The 22,206-nt window shown below is 38.3% G+C and overlaps 2 protein-coding genes across 4 annotated transcripts; one reads left to right on the plus strand and one right to left on the minus strand.

Moving 5' to 3' along the window:
• Positions 1–1,091: 1,091 nt before the first annotated feature.
• Positions 1,092–8,860, plus strand: LOC131777211 (uncharacterized). 2 transcript variants are annotated; one of them, XM_059093446.2, is made up of 9 exons: positions 1,092–1,242; positions 1,967–2,068; positions 2,776–3,608; positions 4,180–4,348; positions 4,802–5,063; positions 5,865–6,092; positions 6,191–6,448; positions 6,877–7,077; positions 7,548–8,860. In XM_059093446.2, the coding sequence occupies exons 3-9, from the start codon at positions 2,783–2,785 to the stop codon at positions 7,908–7,910; spliced, it is 2,307 nt and encodes a 768-aa protein (XP_058949429.2). In that variant the 5' UTR covers positions 1,092–1,242; positions 1,967–2,068; positions 2,776–2,782; the 3' UTR covers positions 7,911–8,860. The 2 variants fall into 2 exon arrangements, with proteins under 2 accessions (XP_058949429.2, XP_058949430.2); XM_059093447.2 differs by lacking the exon at positions 1,967–2,068.
• A 959-nt stretch (positions 8,861–9,819) lies between these two features.
• Positions 9,820–18,842, minus strand: LOC136284263 (uncharacterized). Of its 2 annotated transcripts, none has more exons than XM_066174182.1 (9): positions 18,741–18,842; positions 17,918–18,521; positions 16,789–16,875; positions 16,170–16,259; positions 15,558–15,647; positions 14,941–15,030; positions 13,120–13,209; positions 12,155–12,431; positions 9,820–10,976 (listed from the first exon to the last, which is right to left on the minus strand). In XM_066174182.1, the coding sequence occupies exons 2-9, from the start codon at positions 18,329–18,331 to the stop codon at positions 10,609–10,611; spliced, it is 1,506 nt and encodes a 501-aa protein (XP_066030279.1). In that variant the 5' UTR covers positions 18,332–18,521; positions 18,741–18,842; the 3' UTR covers positions 9,820–10,608. The 2 variants fall into 2 exon arrangements, with proteins under 2 accessions (XP_066030279.1, XP_066030280.1); XM_066174183.1 differs by lacking the exon at positions 18,741–18,842 and adding an exon at positions 18,667–18,718.
• Between the last annotated feature and the right edge of the window lie 3,364 nt (positions 18,843–22,206).

Below are 22,206 nucleotides of genomic sequence, written 5' to 3' on the forward strand. Positions count from 1 at the left end.
TCTCAAACAGTTTTGGTGAAAATTCGTGTTATCTATAAAAAAGTAAACGTTTTCATGTGTTTTTCAATGACTCAATATTTGCGCCAGTCTTTTTTTTATCTTTCTTTCAAGCATGTGAACTGTGACAACCCATTCTGGGCCCAGTTGTATAGGGGGCGGATAACGCTATTCAATGGATAAATCGCTATCCAGCGGATAAGTGATAGCAAAAAGTATAGTGTTATCCACCGGATAGAGATTTATCCAGTGGATAACATTATCCGACCTTCGAACAACCGGGGCCCGGATTGTAGATTTACCGTCCTATAAAACTCTTCTTCTCCAACCTGCCTCATCACTTACATTCTCCGTATACTGAATTTCATAAGATCTTTAGGCTTAGAATGAAGAATTAACTCTTTTCTCAACTTTTCAATTCGATATTTCAATGACTGAGCTCTCGTGGATCGCGTTAATTATTCATCTCGTATAAAAGAGTTCCTTGATATTGATTACTACTATCAACTTCTGGCATCAAAAGATATCGAGATAATTTATTATGAGTACACAACACGAGATGTCTAGCGCTGCTTTCAAACTGCGGTTAAAAGTTAAGGAAAAGAAAAAAGTATTTCTCTGGATTGAGACTGTCAAAGCACTCTCTAAGACCTTCGTTTCCTAAGATTGACTTAAATCAAAAGCATAGACCCTAGAAGGTTACATGCTTTTGGTTAAATAAATTGATTATTCAGTTCTGCCGCGACGCTAAAAAGCAATTTTACAATAGTTCTGTCACGAAATTTTGAGGCACATTGTGCGCCTTGTAAAATGCTTTCACCTCGAAGAAGACGACAAAATATTACGGCGGCAAGGAAGAAAAAGGCCAGAGACACAATAAGAAACTAAAAAAAAAGAACAAGGTAGGCACAAGATGGAGATGATTGAAACGGATTGCAAATTGCGAACTTTGGACGTTTGCAGACCGTGACGGAGCCCATTTAATTCGCGTGAGTATTATTAGAATGTCTTGTCTTGTTCAATTACAGTGAAGCATAACAAAGTAGCCTTGGACTTAAACGGACACAATATCAGTCACGTTTGGTATGTGTTACGCAGCACTCTGGAACGCTTCGGTTATCGTCGGACGCCGCCATGTTTCGCTGTGGTTAGCATATGTCTTACAATCTTGATTTCAAACGATTAGTTAATTATTCCCAACATATCTCTGAACTGTCCTTTCTGTGCTGGGTAGAGTTGCAAAAGGTGGGTATTGTTTGCTTTAGATGTTCCTGTTTTGCTTAACGTCTAATATAACTGCGAACTTCATGTCAACGTTTTATTAAATCGTTACATGTTTGAAGCTGTTTTTCTCAGTGATAACGTGTAATACCAATTTAATTTTTTGTGAAGTTTTGAAGAGCAAAGCGTAAGTTTTTAATTTCGTTGTCGTAACTTAAGCTTGTTTCCTCTTACTCTCGGCGAGTCTTGCATACGTCAATGTTGCCTAAGTTATGTCGTTATATATAGAGTTGTCAAGAACTTTTATTTTCTGTCGAAGAAATCGTTCAAATAACACTTTAACTGCAATTTGAAAGAGATGTGAATATAATAGTGTCGAGTTGTGAAGCGTCAGTTTATTTAATATTTAAATCTTTACTTTGTAAGCAAGCGCGGGAGCGACAGGAATGAAATGTTTTGTTATGATATTGTTAGTAGACCACAATTGTTCCTGAAAATAGTCATGACTTGGCTAAAGTGAAACGGAAGATTGTCTTTTGATGTAAAAAAGTTTAATGTTGAAATGCGTAGTATGCTTATGGCATATTAAAATTGTGCAGCTACGTAAATGGTCCTTTCTTATTATAACACGACTAAGTTTGAATACTTATATTCTGTTGAATTATGCAAATTATTTGTTCAACGGGGTTCAGTGGGAATATGGACACTTTTATTGTTACTCATTTTTGAATTTTTCTTTATCACGTAGGACCAAAACCCCATGACAAATCTTTGAAAGATTTTGAATTCAAATTGACGAGAAACTGACCGCTCTTATAAAGTTTAAATGCTTCTTGACTTCTCGTTGAAGGTATTAATTATGTAAATGATGTTATTAGTCCGTTGGAGTTTTCGTCACGAATTCTACCATAGAGATCAGTAGATATTTAAACGAGGCTGGTAAGACCTGATATCTTTGGATTACCAAAAATTAACTGATTAATGTATATGTTGTTGTTTTTTTCTTCTTAATGAAATTAAAACTCCAGAACTGACAGCTGTACAACTTTAGTTTTTGTACCATTCTTAACGTGGAGGGTTTGTTTACTATACGATCTGTAAACAAGGCATTGTCGCTGACTCTTTCAAATCAAGTGATTCAAATGCAAAGATTTTGGTCTCTGCAGCGAGGATGTTCACTGCGTAACTTTTAAATAGATGTTGTGCTTTGGCGTTGGGAAAAAGTAGACAATTATCATGTTCAGTTTTAGATCGACAGAATCGGAGAAAAATCTCAGTAATTCGATGAACAATTACTAGGTTTGAACGAGTCAATTGTATTATTTGTTTGTGGCCACATATACCGTCTTGTGCACTGTTTACAAGCTCACAAGTCCGCAATTAGCTCTTTAACTCATTATGAAATGAGATTCGTCCCTGGAAGTTATTATAAACTTTACCTTTGATTTCGTTTCAGCTTCTCTCACCTATCTATACTAATACGGTTCGTCGTGGTAAATTATACTTTTTATTCCTATCAATTTGTTAGTAAACTAAATTTCATGCCTTTTACAACAGATTAACAATGGAGAACGGCTATAAGCAAAGCAGAGGTTCCGCAGTGACGATTACTCCCGTTGGGTTTGGCTCCAAAAACTTTACGACGAAAAAGAAATCTCGTAAACTGGTGCCCATTCTTTTTATGGTCATAGTCCCTTTACTGATTTGTTTCATTCTCGTCATGATCTTCTTCTTCGCTGCAAAAATCCCTCCACCAAAGCCCTACACATCGCCATGCCTCGGATCAGAAGAAGCCAACCGCACTAACCTCACAAACGTGCTTAAAAAAATTCATCGACATTATTTCTTCGAACTTCATCCTGAGAAGATATACCAGATGGCACGAGTGAAACCCGAAGATATCCGAATGTATTTCCGGCCTTACGATCCAACCCCGAATGCTACCAAAAACCGGACTGACGTGGCTATGGAGCTACGCCGGGAGTTAAATGCGTTGAAATTTAATAAAACTCTGCTGAAGTTAAGAGAGCGCAAGGCGGTACATGTGGCTAATACCATATTAGAGAACAATTTCGGATGGTCTCCGTACTTTCAAGATTACTACAACGGTGATTGGCTGCTTGGACCCGACATATTCTGTTGGCAGCCTGTTTGTGACGTATTTTATCACTTAAATCGGGTTTTTGATCATTTCAAGCCTCGAAACATGACCGAACTTGAGAAGCTTAAGGATCTGTTTGAGGGTTATAATCGCACGTTCAATCGGTACGTGGAGAACTGGAAGCTAGGAGCGCGAACAGGTTATGTGAAAACCAACGAAGCTTGTAAAGCTGGTTTATTCGTCATCAAGTACCAAAAATACCGTGCCTATGCTCTGAAAAACGAGGCTGGTTAGTGCAAACTAGTTACTTTTCTTTGTGTTTCCATGACCATCCGTGTTAAGGGTAGGTCTGAGTAAAGTTATTAAGATCGTAAACAGTTTTTTTAAATCGCTTTCACAATGAAGGTGCGGGACACACAACAGAACGGGGCTCCAAATTAAGTGTGGCCTTGAGAGGGGCACTGTCAGAGTAAATTGTCTTGCCCAAGAACACAACGCATTGTCCCGGCCAGGTTTCGAACCCAGGCCTCTCTACCCGGAGTCCAGTGCACTGACCATTACACCAATGCGTCACCAAGTTTGGTGGCAACGAGATCGTAATGAGGAACAAAACCAAGACATTTTTCAATTGATGTGCATTGGATAAGTTTGCTCAGTTAGGGAGTAAAAGAAACATTGAAGTGTGTTTGGATGGGCAACCAAAAAAAACCTCTCTAATCGATAAACGCCCCCCGTTCCCCGTCCCTTTTGAATCGAAAAGACGACCCCCTGGGTTATTTTTTCCTTTGGTTTGTTTTCATGGTGGTAAAAGCTTGATTTCAAAGAATAATCAGAAGTATATTTTAAAATCTCGATTGCAGCAATCTATGATGAGCCATTTGCGAAGATTCTATTGAACACTAGCTATTTCGAGCATCTGTCAAAGAGAGTCAACGATAGTTGGAAGGAGGTATTCTTGATGAACGTGACTGAATACTTTAGGTGGTCTCTGGTGCACAACATCGCAAAAGCTGTTGTGCATATGTTGAGGTAAAGATCCAAGCTTCATGATCATTTCCTTTACTTCCTTGGTATATAACGGATAGATAAATACTTCGAAACACTGACGAGTGTAGATCTAACGACACATACACCAAATCAACGAAATGAAATGAATTGATGAAACTTAGGCAGAGGACTTGGAATTCAAAACAATACCAACCGATGATTTTGACTCGTTGGCTCATATCTCACAAAGGACAGAGCAAGACTGTCCGTTTGTCCTCAACGAACAAGAACGTTCTCAAAATTTAACGATGGACAAAAACTCCCCTATCCGGGGGAGGTTGCAAAAACATCTGTCACGTAGCATTTACTACATAAAATTTTCTTCACTGCAGTCCGAACCTATAGAGCAGGCGTATAAATTTTGCTTTTTATATACGAGCGGGACAAGTGCGAGGCTTCACTTTCAATCTATTTACTGTTAACCTTTTTTTTAAGGTTCCTTGAGCACGAGTACTTGAGGAACTGCCCTTCGGATGAGAACATCATTAGCGGTCTAGGAAAAGTACCTCTCCGTTTTCTGTATTACGATGACATCCCAGACACAAGTCAGTTAGCATTCCATCGACTCCCCACTGGAGAGGAGCTGAGTGGACCAAAGACGTATCAAACACTGATGAAATACTTTGCAACTCTTGACATTTCACCTGCTGATCTAAGGGAGAGAGCTTGGACGAGGTTGAATGAGTTGTATAAGCAGGTGAGGAACGTTTGAAATGAGGAGTTGAGGATATCGAAGGAAATAATCATTAGTTACCTGGAGGCGATTTTTTTTTGGGCGGGGGGGGAGGTCACACGTATTCATGAGAAACAGGGGGAGTAAGAGTGTAAAGGGGGACTGTGGAGAATTGAGAGTGGGGAGTGGAGAGAGAGAGAGGAATCATGAAAATATTGCAGAGCCCTATGAGGAGATCAGGTAAATTGTAATGTGACATAACCAAAATCCTTCGATTCCCGCCCCCCTCCCCTCAGGCGAAAAATATACCTGCGCTCACAAGGAATGAAAATTTTGTGTACTGTTTATCAATATAACAAAACACATGTCATGGGAAAACCGTGGCATTGGTTTGATAAACGGTCTTGCAAAACATAGATTTCCTTCTAACTTCACAGTTTGTACATCTTGAATCTTGAAATATGGAGCCTTCTCTTAAGTTTTCCATTCGCAGTTAGTATGATTTTTTTCAGTTGTCACCCGGCCTTCCCCGCTCTTTGCTATTTTATTTTGAATCAGTTTGCATATACATACATTGCGCGGAGTCATTTAACGAGTAGATAACACAAAAAAATCCGAATTAATGGCAACTGCAGTAAACTTACCGAAAGGACCTTGATCTTTATGTTATTAGCCTGAAACCTATTGGAGGTGTCTTCGAAGTTTGAAGTGGAATGTAAAGCATCCAACTTAATAAATGCTTTTATTGCAATGATAACTTTGATAACTATGAAGATGTCTCTAAGGACAGAAAGTAACTTAAGAAATCCTTTTAAATTTCCAAAGGCTGTTGATGTGGCCAAAAGGTATACTGGTGAACAGGACAATAGGACAGCCATCACCGCCTTCAAAGCCGTGTTACGCCATTCCAACATGTCGTTTAACAATAAACCGTTTCCTGCCAATGAGAGTGACGAAAATGCCTACATAAAATGTTATGACGACAAGAGCGCACAGGGGTATTGTCCTGAGCGGTGGAAAGCAATGCAGAAGTGGATTGAAAACACTGTTAAAGTAAGCGTAATTTCCAAGATAAAATCTTCTACCATTTTTGTCAGGATGAGTAGCGCTAATTTATAAAAAGTGTATAACTTCTTTGTTTATCATAACAGACGATGAAAAACAATATTGGCCCAGTCTACAAACCACTATTTTATCGCAGTGGCCCTAAAAACACAGTTCCTGTCTGTCCAGTGGATGTTATATCTTGGTTTCATCCGCATGTTCGCTTTCACGGATATGTGCCAGGCTCTAAAGACTGCAAGGTTAAAGCTACACAAGGTTTGCCGTTTTTCGCGGACAATTTTGGCCCAAAATGGACAGAATTTACGACCACAGCCCATGAACAACTCCCTGGACACCATTTAGAGGTAGGGGCTTTTCAGCGAAGTGCAACAAATTGATTGAATTTTTCAAAGGGCGAGAATATGGTAGGAGCACTCGTCTTCCGAGAGGAAGGCAGGAGGGGGGGATCCGACGTCGCCAACAGAGTATGAAGGGAGACTATTGAAAACCGACCTCCAATTAACTATCAACGACCGGGGTGGGGAATCATAGGAATACTGCAGAGCCTTAAGGGGTGGATCAGGTAAATTTTATCGTCACTGCACCAAAATCCTCTAACGCCACTCCCCCCCCCCCCCCCGGCGATAAATCAAGCCCAGTCCCCAAGACCTCATCACGTCTTAGAAGTCGATCTTCTGTTTTCTCTTTTCTTGTATCATTGAAAATGCACTGGTATGGTAGGGAGAATTCCTGTTTTTGGTCAGTCTAACAATCGCCCTTTATATCTGTGTAGGTGCATAGTTACATAGAGTATTTTGAAGACAGCTGCAACGATCCGATTCACTGGCTGGAGAAAGCAAATTATTTCCCAGGGTTCACTGAGGGCTGGACAACCTACGTGGAGTATCAACTGCTGCCACAAGACACGAACCTCTACTCAGACAATCAAGACAAAGAAATATTGCTGCAAAGATACGGCATGATTTACTATCAGGTATAAAAAAAAATCCCGTTCCAAGTTTGAGTGACGACTGGTCCCTACTGTCATTGTATCAAATTGGGAAAAGGTTGTCGCAAAACGGAAATTATTACATACATACTGAGATTTACACTGTGAAGCACTATCGTTTGTGTCTTTGATTGGAAATGTATTGTAACAGTCGTCCGCTTCCAGTCTTTGAAATGTGTCGGTCAGTGACAAAAAAATCTGAGTATGTACGACATTAAAACAACATACAATGGACTATGGAAAGTGCTTGAACGATTTTTATTCACTCGTTACGATGCATCAAAAACCTCACTCGTTTGCTGGCTTTTTTGATGCATCGCAACTCGTGAATAAAGTCGTTCGTGCGCACTTCCCATAGACTAATCTTTATTTAAGAGTTGGACTATTTTGTTAATTGTAAGGCCCGTGAATAAATAACGTTTGGATGCAACTTCAATGTTCTCTTTTTATCACAGCTGTTAGCCGCTCTTCGTGCCATCGTGGATATTGATCTGAATTTTAATCAAACGCCAGAAATAACCGTGCTGGATATGTATAATGAATACGTGTGGGAAGACAATACTGACCTGGCAAAGAAAGACGTCCTGCGCTCGCAAAGCGTACCGGGATTTGTCACAAGCTACATGATTGGCCAAATGGAAATTTCCCGTGTCAGAGGCATTGCCGAGAGGGAACTGGGGCGAAATTTTAATTTAGAGGAGTTCCATTACGAGCTACTTCGACAGGGGGAGTTCCCCCTGAGGTATCTCGAAGAACACATACGTGATTATATCGCATGCAAAAAGGACCCTACAATAGAGGGATGTAAAGAGTTTTGAGGCGTAAATTTAATAGTTTTTGAAAGTCGATTGTGCGAAAGCAATATTCATTCTTTGCTGGACTGTGCGATTACGAAATACAGAATCGCTACAAATCACCAAAAAGGTTGGGAGTAAAATTAGCTACCGCTTGCGGTGAAATCTTTGACGCTACACGAAATTTCTCAGTGCCTAATTATCTTTATCATCACATACAGCAAAACTCCATGTGTTTTCACCACCTATGACATAGCTCCCACTATATTTCATTTGCTCTTCCCTACTTATAACACTATAAGAAACAATTTGATCGTGTCTCCAAAATCTCTAGCTCGCATTGTGCACAACAGATTTCAACATGTTTTCGCAATTTTAATGACATGATGCGCCATGTGTTCCTTTCTCCTTCTTTAACTCTTTTATTCCTAAAACTGACCAGCATCTAATTTCTCCTGAGAATCACAGCTGAATCAAACATTAAGGACATGAGAATAAAGGGAATTATCACAGATCTTGATTGTTTTGCAAATTCTCTTTGTCAGTGCTATAGCAAATGTATAGAGAACGGTATGGAGAATATGCACACTGATGCTAAGATGTGAAGGGTTAATCTTAAGAGTTGATCCGTTTCTACGTTGTTTCCATCTGCAACATAGCGCACCTTGAAAACACCATTTGTAAAACTCGTGGCAACAATTTCACCTGTTTCCAACTATCAGTAACATGTCTCGCGAAAACATTGAAACATTGGCACAACAATTTCAGCTATTTCCAACAGTCACAGAACAATTCATAATGTGTTCCGGCCTCTAAAAGAACTGTAACTATTTTGGTCAATCCACTATCTATAATTCTATAGCTTGATGGAAGTTTTCGTATATAGCTTTTTTTAAAATTTTTGACGGGATATCATAGTTTCAAAGAGAGCCATTTAATCACTACAATGATTAATAAAATTGTATTTCACGTCGATACTTTTGACTTTATAATGATTGAGTAATTATGCGTTTACTAGATCTTTGTAAAAGAATACAAACCAATAGAGAATAAGAAGGCTCCCTTTACAACCCTCTCTTTGGGATCATTTTCCACTTCTCTGCAGTCAAATTTACTGCACATGGTGGTGGAAATGATTTACTCACTGGAAAAGGAAGGACGTCGTCATTGCGAAGTTCTGTTCTGTTGGGATCAACATAAGCTAAGGAGCAACACTCAGTATCCTTCAAACCGGACACATCACGAAGATTAAACAGAATCTAAATTAGTAACAGAATCAAGGTTGTAACTGCAAGCTGTGCAATTTTTTCTCTGGGAAATGTTATTTTCTGGAAAGGTAGGAGTGGCTGGAACTTTCAAGGCAAAGGAGAGATAGTTTGAGCCCACAATATCTTTTTCAATGATTGTACATCGACCCTTTAATGATGATGATGATGATGATAATAATAATAATAATAATAATAATAATAATAATAATGTTATTAATAGTGATGATTTTAATGGGCAACGGTTGATAATCTTAATAATGATGAAAGTGATGATGTAATAACAGGGATGCAATGGGAGCACTCAGCTACTGGCACAGTAATTTTTGAGAGGTCATATGTTGGTGAGCTCTTGCCTAGCTAACCAGGCAGTCATCATGCAGCAGTTTCTACACCTGGAAAGTCCACAAGAGATGCATCACTTTAAATGGGGTGTGGACGTCTGGCCCAGACCTTAACCCCTGTCACCACAATGATGATGGTGACAATGATGACAATGAGCATGAAAGGTAAAATATTTCACATACTACATAATGCATGACACCCAAAGGACCAGTTCTCAAGTAAAATAATAAGACAGCATGGAAATAATTGTATGGTTCCCAAAACCCATCACTGATTAGGTTTTATTGGCCAGGAATTATGCCTGTTTGATTCAAACTCTCAACAACAGAGCTTCAAAAGCTTTATTTTAAAACTATAACTATCATAAGAACATAATTTATTTACAATTCTTGGAATTTGATTCCATTTTCTACACATTTTACATCATTGTGATGGCAAACATTGTACAATATGTAAACTCTAAATCAACATCACTACTGTTCAGTATGAAGACGTTCGCTAATTAAGTATATTTAAAATAATAAACAGATGTTCTAAAATTCTCAATGCACTACATCATATTGACTTTCAAGGCATACCTGAGCTACTATATTTGTCATGTATTATGTAGGTATAATTGCTGGTGATTGAAGAGAAGCAATATTAACCTAGCACAAGGTGATTATAGCAGGAGTGCTAGATTTCAAAGTAGGGTAAAACCCAAAACAGTATAGAAACAGATCAACTTGTGGCCTTTGTAAATAATCAATTACCAAGAACTTGGAGAACTACCTAAGTTAAAAAGACAACCTAAAGATATTATTATTAAAAGTAATTATAAATGTAAGCTATATATTGCATTCTGACTGTCCAGGAGAAAAAATGTGGAAGCTTTATTCATTGGTAAGCCTGCATAATGCAACATGCTTCGTGCTTTCTAACATTAAGAGCAGCTTCAGAATTCTATCAAATGGTCACATAAAGACAAAAATTGACCTTACAAAAAAAATTGAAAAACCCATGTTCAGAAATGATCTGGTACACATGTGCATCTATAAACAACCTTCATATTGACTGGGAGTTTGCTGCAAAGGACATTCATCATTTTAGAAATTCTTAAAATATACCATAGGTTAGTTACCAATAGTATACCCTTTATCATACAGCTGCTGAATGATATCCATTCCCACAAGGAGATCAGTATCCTTAGCCACAGCATCAACCAATCCACAAACACTAAAATGGTGTCCTCTAATTACGAGCTCAATTTGTACGGTTTCAAACTCACGTGACTCTCCTCCTATTAATTCAACTTTCTTTTTCTTCTTGGGATCAGGTTGCAGGTTCATCTTCAACAGAAGCTCTCTGGATATGCCAGTGCCAACTTCATTGCCTGTGTCAAACAAGACCTTCCTAAGTCCTCGAACTGAAATCATCTCACCAAATGCATTCTGCATCTCAACAGGTTCTTCATCCCTTGATATGATGTATGGTTTATATCCTGAAAACAGTATAAAAAATACAGTGTTTATTGCAGGGTAGAATAGGAAGCTTATTTTCTCAAAATGTTCTAAGGTTCAAGCTTACTCAGGGATTTTAAAACAAGCTGGTGACCACCAGAGTTCTGCCAGCTACTTTAAAACAAGTCCCCAGTTACTCTGGTAAAAAATAATTACCTTCTAACCCTTAATGAACTTTTCACAGTCATCTACTTTTGCTGTCTGATGCCCACTTCAAAAAATGTTCAAACCCCTGCTTACTGTAATCTAATCTGCTAATAACAAGGTAGTTACCTAATACAGGGCAAAATTGCAAAAAACCAAAGACAAAAGCAAAGACTGCAAATTAACAGTGACAGAACTGACTAAAATTACAGGTCATGGTGTATCTTGAAGAAAATTGAAATCTGTAACATGGTCACAAAATTGATTTCTTCAGTTTTTGGTGCAGATTTAGTACCTAAGTTTTTTTGGCGAATTTATCCCATTAAATATACAAATTGCAAGGTGTAACAGTTACTGTAGCATACTTTGGCAAAGGGAACTGTGTTGCCAGTAATTTCTATTCAGGATAGTAACATATTAACCTGTTTGAAAACATTTGATGAGAACTAAGAAAAATCTGAAGTAGTAGGTAAACTTAAAGGTACAGGTTGTACATCTCATAACCTAAATTAACAAAACGCTGAAAATTGGTTTAAGTGCTGACTAGGTCTATGCACACTAGTCATTAGTTAGACTTCAGTTCATGATCCTCTTCCCAGTTTCTGAAGTAAGTTTTTTTTTTACAACATACTTGGTTGTGTATAAAAAAAAAGTTATGGTAATAACCTTCTTGTTGGCCATACATAGTTTGCCTCTCTATGGCTTGCATATATATTACATAACTCAATACCTTAGATCAGTTGTGTTTTGACATGCTTTTGAACTAGGCTAGATTGGCTCAATATGGGACACCTACTGCTAGTCACCTGGCTATTTTATATGCCTGTCGCAGCAATCAGGGAAAATCAACAGGTGTGTCTGGTGCGGGGATTGCAATTATCACCAACTGCTGTGATTGGCATATAAAATTGCTTATACATGACATGACAGATATTGGGGAATGAAATTTTCAGCTGCTCTATTGTTTGTGTCATGCAGTAAGCCTTATAACATATGCATAATTCTGATCACTTACTTAAAATCAGTCCATCACAAGTAGCTTCCCCAGCTTCATATTTCACAACTGCCACACCACCTACATCATCATCAGCTACATCCCATGGCCTCTTAAGTTGCAAATGAACTGGTCCTGTGGATAAGACCAGGCTTTCTCTGCAGTTAAGTGGCATATCTAACCATTCTCCACTCATTGTCTCCAGAGTGACTCTTTCATTATTGATCATACCAGCCTTTATTCCAATAAAGGAAATTTTGGTACCGCCTGAATAGGCTTGTAATCTGGGAAACTTTGACTGAGAAAGGAAAACAAATTGAAAAGTGCAATTAAAGAAATAGTGACTGCATCTTGTGGAGTATACCTATACCTGTAAAAGAAACAGAAGTCAATCTTTTTAGTACCACAGAATATGATAAAGAGACTTTGTTAGCACCTCTACACACTCATTCCCACTCAGGGCTTTCTCCTTCCTCTCATCTCTTGCTCGAGGGATGGGAAGGGGAACATAAGCTGGAGTAAAAAGTGGATCTAGCTTGTAGTCCATGTAAGTTTGGATTGGACCAAAAAAAAAAGTTGTCAAAACATTTTGCTATAAAGAAAGAGAAAAACAATAACAATTCATCTCTCTATTTAAAGTAAACTTGTTTGATTCTGTTTATACTGAAAATTACAAGCTGTCATTTTGTACAGGTTGTGTTCTGACCATGTTTGGGACCTGAGATCTAGGACCTGCCCACTCATGAGTCATGATACAAACTTCACCAGGGATTCCTGCCTCTGGGATGCTACAAAAACAGGGATGTGGGTCAGTTTCATTTGCAAATACCCCTTTAACTACAGTGTACACTTAGTTACCTCTAGGTCGAAACATCAGTTTCATTTGCAAATATCCTTTAAGCTACAGTGTACACTTAGTTAACTCTAGGTTGAAACATCAGTTTCATTTGCAAATATCCTTTAAGCTACAGTGTACACTTAGTTACCTCTGGGTTGAAATATTTAAGTGCCTCCTCCAGATGTTTATAATGAGTACTTGTATTGATTGTGAGGTCCAGTAGTATTATGTCCAAATGCTGTAAAGGAAACAGAAGTCAATCTTTTTAGTACTACAGAATATGAATTAAAGTGCTCTGTGAGCAAACTCGTGAATTGACACATGATTTTTTAGATTATGTTTAATGTTATCTGGTTTAGGGAATTTTGTGGTTGATTGTCATATCTAGAGTACAAGCAGTAGTTCAGTGTTCGCTAATGCAGCAAAGAAACAAAGTAACGTTGGGATAAGAAGGCATTACAATTGAAATGATCATGCTATTGCATTTGACAAGGTGGATGATGTCATGTGTTTTAAATGTCTATCATTTTTGTTTCTGTTTCAAAAGAAAAGGTTGGAAGTAAATGTGCGTGAAAAGTGAAATTTACTGTCTTTCGTTGTAAATATTAAAAAAAAAGGCAATACTGTCTTAATGAAAACATTAACAATTCCCTCTTTATCAAATGAGACAAATGGGAACGGGTTTTGAGTGATATAACTAAGCCAAGCCTGCCACCGTCATTTTGGATCTCCACCTGGGTAGATTTAAGTCACGTGCTAGGCAACGTATAATCAATAACAAGATAGAATTTCATTTCAGGCCTATTTATCAATTTTGTGGTGTGTAACTTTCGCATTTTAGTATGTTGTATGTATGTTGAATCTTCAAATTGTCTTGAAACTTAAAAGAAAATTGTTCTTTAAAAATTCACTGAAAATCGGTAGCTAAAATTGTTTGTTTAAGTGTTATTTGATTTTCGTGTTAACTTGTTATTTTCGTCAGTCGCTGGTATCTTTTGTTGCTTCACACAGGAAAAACACATGCCACGAAACGTAATGATCAATTTTGTCCTCAATCTCACGCTATAACAGAAAAAGCTTTTGAATATCTGTAAACTCCGAGCGCTTCACAGTAAGTGATATTTTCAATGAATCTTCGGATTGTTTTCAAGTTCAAGGATTGTAAATTACAATTTTATGAAAAACAAAGATTGTTCTGTTATTTCAGTGTGAATCCTTGCATGCCTGCCAGTCGCTGGTGCCGCTTGTTGAAACTAAAATGAAAAAAAAACTCTTTTAGATTATCATTGGCTTCTTTTTCACCCCACCACTATTCTTAGCAACAAAGGTCGCCATTTCGTCTGTTTATTGCTCGCCAAAAACTATAAAATGCACTCAAAAGCCTAAAATCTAAAAAAAGTTTACAGGAATCGACCAATCGAGTGAGCGAGCGAATGCCATTCCCCACATCGTATCTATAACTCGTTCTTGTGCATGCGCGCAATTCACGAGTTAAAAAAAGAGACCTTGTTGGCACCTCTACACCCTCATTCCCACTCAGGGCTTTCTCCTTCCTCTCATCTCTTGCTCCACGGGATGGGAAGGGAACATAAGCTGGAGTAAAAAGCAGATCCAGCTTGTAGTTACTGCAAGTTTGGGTTGGGCCAATAAGAAAGTTGTCAAAAAATTTTGCTATAACTTGTTCTCAATTGTCTCTCGTTACTCATTATAAAATTGAGAAAAACAATAACAATTCATCTCTCTATTTAAAGTAAACTTGTTTGATTATGTTTATACTGAAAATTACAAGCTGTCATTTTGTAGGGTTGTGTTCTGACCATGTTTGGGACCGGAGATGTAGGACCTGCCTACTCATGAGTCATGTTACAAACTTCACCCATGACTCCTGCCTTTGGGATGCTACAAAAACAGGGGTGTGGGTCAGTTTCATTTGTAAATATTCCTTAAGCTACAGTGTACACTTAGTTACCTTTAGGTTGAAACCTTTAAGTGCCTCCTTAAGATGTACACAATGAACAAATATAAGGTGTGCGAACTCCAGTAGTATTCTATCCATATCCTGTAAAGGAAAGAGAAGTCAATCTTTTTAATACTACAGAATATGAAAAAAAAAAAACCAGACCTTGTTGGAACCTCTACACCCTCATTCCTACTCAGGGCTTTCTCCTTCCTGTCATCTCTTGCTCCAGGGGATGGAAAGGGAACATAAGCTGGACTAAAAGTTGATCTAACTTTTAGTTACTGCAAGTTTGTGTTGGGCCAATAAAAAAGTTGTCAAAAAATTTTTCCATAACTTGTTCTCAATAGTCTCTTATTACTAATTAAAAAATTAAGAAAAACAATAACAATTCATCTCTCTATTTAAAGTAAACTTGTTTGATTCTGTTTATGCTGAAAATAACAAGCTGTCATTTTGTACAGGTTGCGTTCTGACCATGTTTGGGACCGTAGATGTAGGACCTGCACACTCATGAGTCATGTTACAAACTTCACCCGGGACTCCTGCCTTTGCGATGCTACAAAAATAGGGGTGTGGGTCAGTTTCATTTGTAAATATCCCTTAAGCTACAGTGTACACTTAGTTACCTTTGGGTTGAAACATTTAAGTGCATTCGCAAAAAATCCAAAACGCATAATTATAAGGCCTATGAAGTCCAGTACTATTGTATCTACATCCTGTAAAGGAAACAGAAGTCAATCTTTTTAATACTACAGAATATGAAAAAAAAAAAAAACCTTGTTGGAACCTCTACACCCTCACTCCTACTCAGGGCTTTCTCCTTGCTGTCATCTCTTGCTCCAGGGGATGGAAAGGGAACATAAGCTGGACTAAAAGTAGATCTAACTTGTAGTTACTGCAAGTTTGTGTTGGGCCAATAAAAGTTGTCAAAAAATTTTTCTATAACTTGTTCTCAATTGTCTCTCATTATTCATTGTAAAATTAAGAAAAACAATAACAATTCATCTCTCTATTTAAAGTAAACTTGCTTGATTCTGTTTATAATGAAAATTACAAGCTGTCATTTTGTATAGGTTGTGTTCTGACCATGTTTGGGACCGGAGATGTAGGACCTGCCCACTCATGAGTCATGTTACAAACTTCACCCGTGACTCCTGCCTTTGGGATGCTACAAAAACAGGAGTGTGGGTCAGTTTCATTTGCAAATATCCCTAAAGTGACAGTGTACACTTAGTTACCCTTTGGTTGAAACATTTAAGTGCCTCCAGAAGACGTTCACAATGAACAAGTATAAGGTGAAGGAGGTCCAGTACTATTGTATCTGCATCCTGTAAAGGAAACAGAAGTCAATCTTTTTAATACTACAGAATATGAAAAAAGAAAAAAAAGACCTTGTTGGAACCTCTACACCCTCATTCCTACTCAGGGCTTTCTCCTTCCTGTCATCTTTTGCTCCAGGGGATGGAAAGGGAACATAAGCTGGAGTAAAAGGTGGATCTAGCTTGTAGTTATTGTAAGTTTGGGTTGGGCCAATAAAAAAGTTTTCAAAACATTTTGCTATAACTTGTTCTCAATATTCTCTCATTACTCATTATAAATTTATAAAAAACAATGATAATTTATCTCTCTTTTTAAAGTAAAACTTGTTTGATTCTGTTTATACTAAAAATTGCAAGCTATCATTTTGTACAGGTTGTGTTCTGACCATGTTTGGGACCTGAGATCTAGGACCTGGCCACTCATAAGTTGTGATACAAACTTCACCAGTGACTCCTGCCTTTGGGATGCTACAAAAACAGGGGTGTGGGTCAGTTTCATTTGCAAATATCTCTTAAGCTATAGTGTTCATTTAGTTACCTTTCGGTTGTGATATTCAAATGCCTCTATAAGTCCTCCATGAACACTTTCATCATCTTGGAGGTCCAGTAGTATTTTATCCACATTCTGTAAAGGAAGCAGAGGTCAATCTTTTTAGTACCACAGAATATGAAAAAGAGACCTTGTTGGCACCTCTACACCCTCATTCCCACTCAGGGCTTTCTCCTTCCTGTCATTTCTTGCTCCAAGGGATGGGAAGGTGAACATAAGCTGGAGTAAAAGGCAGATCTAGCTTGTAGTTATTGCAAGTTTGGCTTGGGCCAATAAGAAAGTTGTCAAAACATTTTGCAATAACTTGTTCTCAATAGCCTCTCATTATACATAATAAATTTAAGAAAAATAACATTTTGTCTCTCTATTTAAAGTAAACCTGTTTGATTCTGTTTATACTGAAAATTATTGGCTATCATTTTTTTACAAGTTGTGTTCTAACCATGTTTAGGACCTGAGATCTAGCACCTGGTTGCTCATGAGTTTTGATACAAACTTCACCCGTGACTCCTGTCTTTGGGATGTTACAAGTACATAGCCAGTTTACCAAAGTATTTCCTGAGTGAAAAGCCACACCCTTTATTTCAAACCTGAATCCTTTGGTTGGAACATGAGTGAAAATTTCTTAATTGCATAAATGGGACAAGATTGACTTATCACATCTCTCTTGAGGGTGGGGTGACCTTCAACACCGTACAAACTGAATCTCTATTTTATCTCCAATAGACTGCAACCAAAGAGAAATTTCTTTCTTGTTTCTTTAAATAAGTGAAGATGTGTTTAATAAAAGAGAAAAATATAATATTTTGAGTGCTTTCACAACGGTAGTTATTGCTTATTGTGACTTTGCCCCCTATGTGTTGAATATGTGATAAAATGCAGGTTGTCCACAGGATTGGACATGTAATAGTTTGCAGTGCAGTTTTCACAAAAAAACAAAAAACAAAAAAACAAAACAAAGTAAATTCCTGATAGAGAGAAAATTGAAAAACAGGAAGTTTCGAAGGGGGGCGCAAATCAGCGAGGGGGTTCTGAACCTGCTAAGACACTAGGGCAATGCATGTTTCTCAAAAAATCTACTGACAACTGTGCTGTTGGTATAGTAATGAAAACTTACTTGTGGCTCAGTAGCGGCATTCCTGTGAAAAATGAACTGTTTTCCATCTTGCTCACCCAGCTCAGAGCATCTTCCTAAGAGGCTCTGATGGCACGTTACAACTCGATATTCCAGCAGACATCCAAATTTGAGCCCTTCATTTGTTACCTCTTCATTTGTCCAGAAAGATCTGTTCTCTGACTTTCGTAGCTGGAAGGAGTCTCCTTCGCCACTTCCGCTGTTATCGATCTTCCTGCAGGAAACGTTGCTGGTTGAGCCACAATTTCGTGCAATAGCTACAACTACACAGCGGCCACGAGCGGGGATTACTCGATGTGTAATTAGTCTACTCAGACCTTCATATATAAGTGGAAGGCGATCTACTCTGTTATAAGGGGGCAGTGTATTTCCAACTGACGTCATAGCTTTCAACATTTATCTTTATCACGAACGCGTGCGGCGCACTCAAAACATGTGTTGCAAGCTTGGTAATCCTAAAATTGGCCTAGATATTAGATCTACGTTTGGTGTGTTCACCGCGAACGTGAAACTGCGGTCAGAGGTTTGTGGTTAGAAGTTATAAGTCTCGGAACTTTAAGCTTTTCAGATCGACGTCGGCTTTCACCTAAAAAAACGAAAAGAAACCAACATGTAAGCCGCCATCTTGAATTACACAGAAGATGAAGGTCCCTCATTTCAAACCCAAAATGTAGCTAGAAGATTGGTTTCCTAGCGTCCCAAACAGATTGGCTGTGAAGAAAAGACTTCACCTCACTTATATTTACACGACATGCGTGAGAACTTCAGAACAGGTAGAAGAGAAGCGTAAAGGGAGCTCGCGTACCTGACACCGCCTTGTCCGAAGTTCGAACGTATACGGTTTCCGTATTTTCATGAAGAACGTTGCATCAGCAAAGCTGTGCCTAAATCCTACCGGCCAGAGGTATGCCCGAGGAGCACTAGTGACGAGTTTCCGAGTCGGGTGATTATCGGGAAATTGTCGACGATTGCGATATGGTGAACATTCCAGTAACACCGTTTGCGATTTACCAACATTCAAGCAACGTGATAGCACCAGACATGTACATTATAACATGCTTTACATGTGAAGAATACATTGTTTTCATTTAAATCAAGGAAATCTCGCTAAATTTTCTATGGCTGTTTCCTTCACCCTCGTCGATCTTAAGTTTCTTGTTCAGCAGAGTTTTAGCTTAACACTGTAACCGCTAAGGTCTGAGCTTGCTAAGGTAAACGAAACTTATGGATAGTATCGCCACTACCATGCCCTTGTCATTGTGACACTGGTTAGAAAGATCCGCAAGATGAAATTTCTATTGTCTTGCACCTCTAGCCGGTCAGGAGACTCAGAAAATACTACCAGGTACAGCTTGCATATTGGGTTAACTTTGCTCAATTTTTATCACGGTTTGCCTCACATTTTACTTTTTCGGCACTCCAAACTAGTCTTACACTACTTTGAATCACTTTTTTCAAGAATACGTATGCATTCATTTATTTTTATTTGGTCTTGTACTTCTAGCTGGTAGAATCTGAAGGGGCTCATAAAATACTACCGGCGAGAGGTACAGCTTGCATACTTAGTGGACTTTGCCTGATTTTTGTTATGGTTTGCTCCACATTTTACTTTTCTGCACTCCAAGTTGTAGTGTTACACAATTGGGCAAAGCAATGATAAAGAAACTACCTCCTGTACCTCAGGCTATTATTCATCCTGTAAAGCGCAAGTGTGCTAGTGAGTGATGTTCCGCAAACGCCGCCAGAGTAGGAAGAGTGGGCTGAACTGCACGGATAAATGTGGATGTTAAGATAGTGGAGAAACGTGTGAAAATATGCGTAACGATGAAGACGACGGTTCCAGTGATGATAACGTGAGTGATGAAGAAGAAGATGGTTGAAGATCAATATGATTTTGATGTTTTGAATGATTAGGTTTTGTAAAAGGACACTGCCAGTCCCAACTTGCTAAAAGATTTACTAAGATTAAATCTCGAATGCCTGTGGCTCCCTGGAGTACAACAACAGGTCTACTTCAGAGAAATGAATAAAGGGGGTAAGTTTCCACAGAAATTGTGGTGCTGCGTCGGTGCGCGGAGTATAACAAGGTAATTTAATATTGTCAACTTAGTTGATGACGTAAATTGGCCACCGTAAAGAGTTTCAAGGCGACGTTTCGAGGGTTAGCCCTTCGTCAGAGCAAATGCAGGAACTTTGGGTTGCGTGTGTTTATATGCAGAAAACGGAGCTACTTTATTGGTGGGAATATGGTGATGAGAAAACAAGAATAAATTAGTTGAACGAAAAGTGCTCGTTGATACCGTGGGGCTTTCCGAACTGCCTAGATCAGTGTAGGGAAAAGCCGCAAACAGCCATATATTGTTAAGAATAATTTGGGAAATTTAAGTGTTTAGTGACTGGTTTGGATTCGTCCTTGTCATTTTTTTTCTACTTCGCGAAGGTGTTCTCGTAATCGGCCTCCTAGTCGTCTTCCTGAAAATGAAATTAGTGGATGTTATGGAAAGGTAGTACCAGACTCTGAATCGTTTTAAAGTAATCTAAAGTTTTTAAGAATGATAGAATCAACTGCGTGGTTATGAGGGTGGAATGTGATAGTGAATGGAATGGGATCGGTATTTTCTCTCCGTGTCGTTTGTAGTGCTGACTGTCGATCAACTTGTTGGGCACGGTGGTGGCCCGCCTGAACGACAAAAGGGACCTTAAGCAGTCAGGACGACAACGCCAAGGAAGAATTCGATTAAAAAATGAATTTCTGCCTTTAATTAGAATTTCAAAAATGGCTGCATGTGTTTACCGTCTCATACGGCGCCACACCTCAACTTCAGCATAAAAGAAAAAAGAAGCGTAGAGTTCCAAATGGAAATTAAAATAATTTGCCGTCGCGGTTTCGGCTCGCAGACGACGCAAACTGTGGTGATTTCACGTTGTTGTTTTGCATGAGACGACTAAGAAATGTAAAAAGTTCTAAAACGCACGTGCTGAGCTATTGTTCTGCCAATTAGATCTTTTGTTTTTCTATGTCCTCGTTGCCGTCGCCGTCGTGGTTTGTTTGAGGTCCCTAATAACGGTATAGCCACGTATATCGAAAAACTGGCACATTGCCTCTGATTTTTCGGAAAGATCAGAGCCGTCATTAAATATCTCCGAGTAATATTGCCTTTAATGATTATGTCGGGAATGATAGCGAGTTTTATTTTGGTATAATTGAACTCTCAAGCAAAGCCAGATATCACAGTCTCGCTTTCATGTTTTTGAAATTCACGTGACCAGCACATTTTATCGGAAAGGAATAGTTGGAGCTGAAAGAAATTTCTACGCTGTTTATGAAGTGTAGCAAAGCATTTTAGACACTGTTGGAAGGTCGAAAGATTCTTTAGTAGACCAGCCTCACTTCCATGCTCATTTAGTCATGTGACCAATCTTGTGACGCCCAGTTACAAAATATGCGTTTAAGACATCAACGAGAACACAGATTTATATCTTTGGTTCTATTTTGGAGCTATTTTCCTGTAATAAACGAAGTTATAAGATGTTTTATGTAGTAGCCTCGTTTTCATGCAGGGTCTAAAGCGGCATTCAGAGTTCTAAAACATCCTCTCATTAGCGTTTAAGCAGGTTGCCAAAGTGGCATGTTCTTCAAAGCGCATCGATCTGTTATTTAAGGAGGATTTGCGTAACTTGCAATTGGAGTAATGCTTGCAGTTATTTGTTGTTTCAAGAAGATAATTGAATGATGTTGGGACGATGTTGATCTCTGGTTGGATATTAATGTAATGACATGTACATTATAATAACTCGGCGTAAAATATACATATTTTTAGCGCCCTCGGCCTCAGCATGCGAAGGATTTGTGATCTCATGTTTAATTTTAAATCATCGTTCTCATTCAAACATCCATGATATTTCTCAACAATCAAGGGTGAATGTCTACCTATCTCTCTTTATTTTCTTTACAGTCTTCTAGTGTGTAACTGATGCCAGAAGAGAATAATAATTTTATTAATTTTTATAATTTATTTAATTATGATTTAATAATTAAAAAGAAGCAAGTCAAACATATTGTGTTCCTAAATTTTGACCATTTACACGACAATATCAAATTGGAATAATCTCTATTTTTGAGTTAGACTATATTTTATGAAATACACGGCTCGTGAAATAATAACGGTAAACACATTTGGATATAACGTAAGTGTTGTCTTTTTCTCACAGCTTTTAGCCGCTTTTCGTGCTATTGTTGATATTGATCTGAATTTTAATCAAACGCCAGA

This window comes from Pocillopora verrucosa, chromosome 11, assembly GCF_036669915.1.
Source record: "Pocillopora verrucosa isolate sample1 chromosome 11, ASM3666991v2, whole genome shotgun sequence".
NCBI lineage: Eukaryota > Metazoa > Cnidaria > Anthozoa > Scleractinia > Pocilloporidae > Pocillopora > Pocillopora verrucosa.

Coding starts and splice junctions, on each gene's coding strand:
- LOC131777211 (XM_059093446.2), top strand. CDS start 2,783: ATGGAGAACGGCTATAAGCAAAGCAGAGGTTCCGCAGTGACGATTACT. Junction 4,349..4,801: donor GCTGTTGTGCATATGTTGAG/GTAAAGATCCAA, acceptor CTTTTTTTTAAG/GTTCCTTGAGCACGAGTACT. Junction 5,064..5,864: donor TGAATGAGTTGTATAAGCAG/GTGAGGAACGTT, acceptor AAATTTCCAAAG/GCTGTTGATGTGGCCAAAAG.
- LOC136284263 (XM_066174182.1), bottom strand. CDS start 18,331: ATGTTGAAAGCTATGACGTCAGTTGGAAATACACTGCCCCCTTATAAC. Junction 16,260..16,788: donor TTGAATATCACAACCGAAAG/GTAACTAAATGA, acceptor TTTCCTTTACAG/GATGCAGATACAATAGTACT. Junction 15,031..15,557: donor TTAAATGTTTCAACCCAAAG/GTAACTAAGTGT, acceptor TTTCCTTTACAG/GATATGGATAGAATACTACT.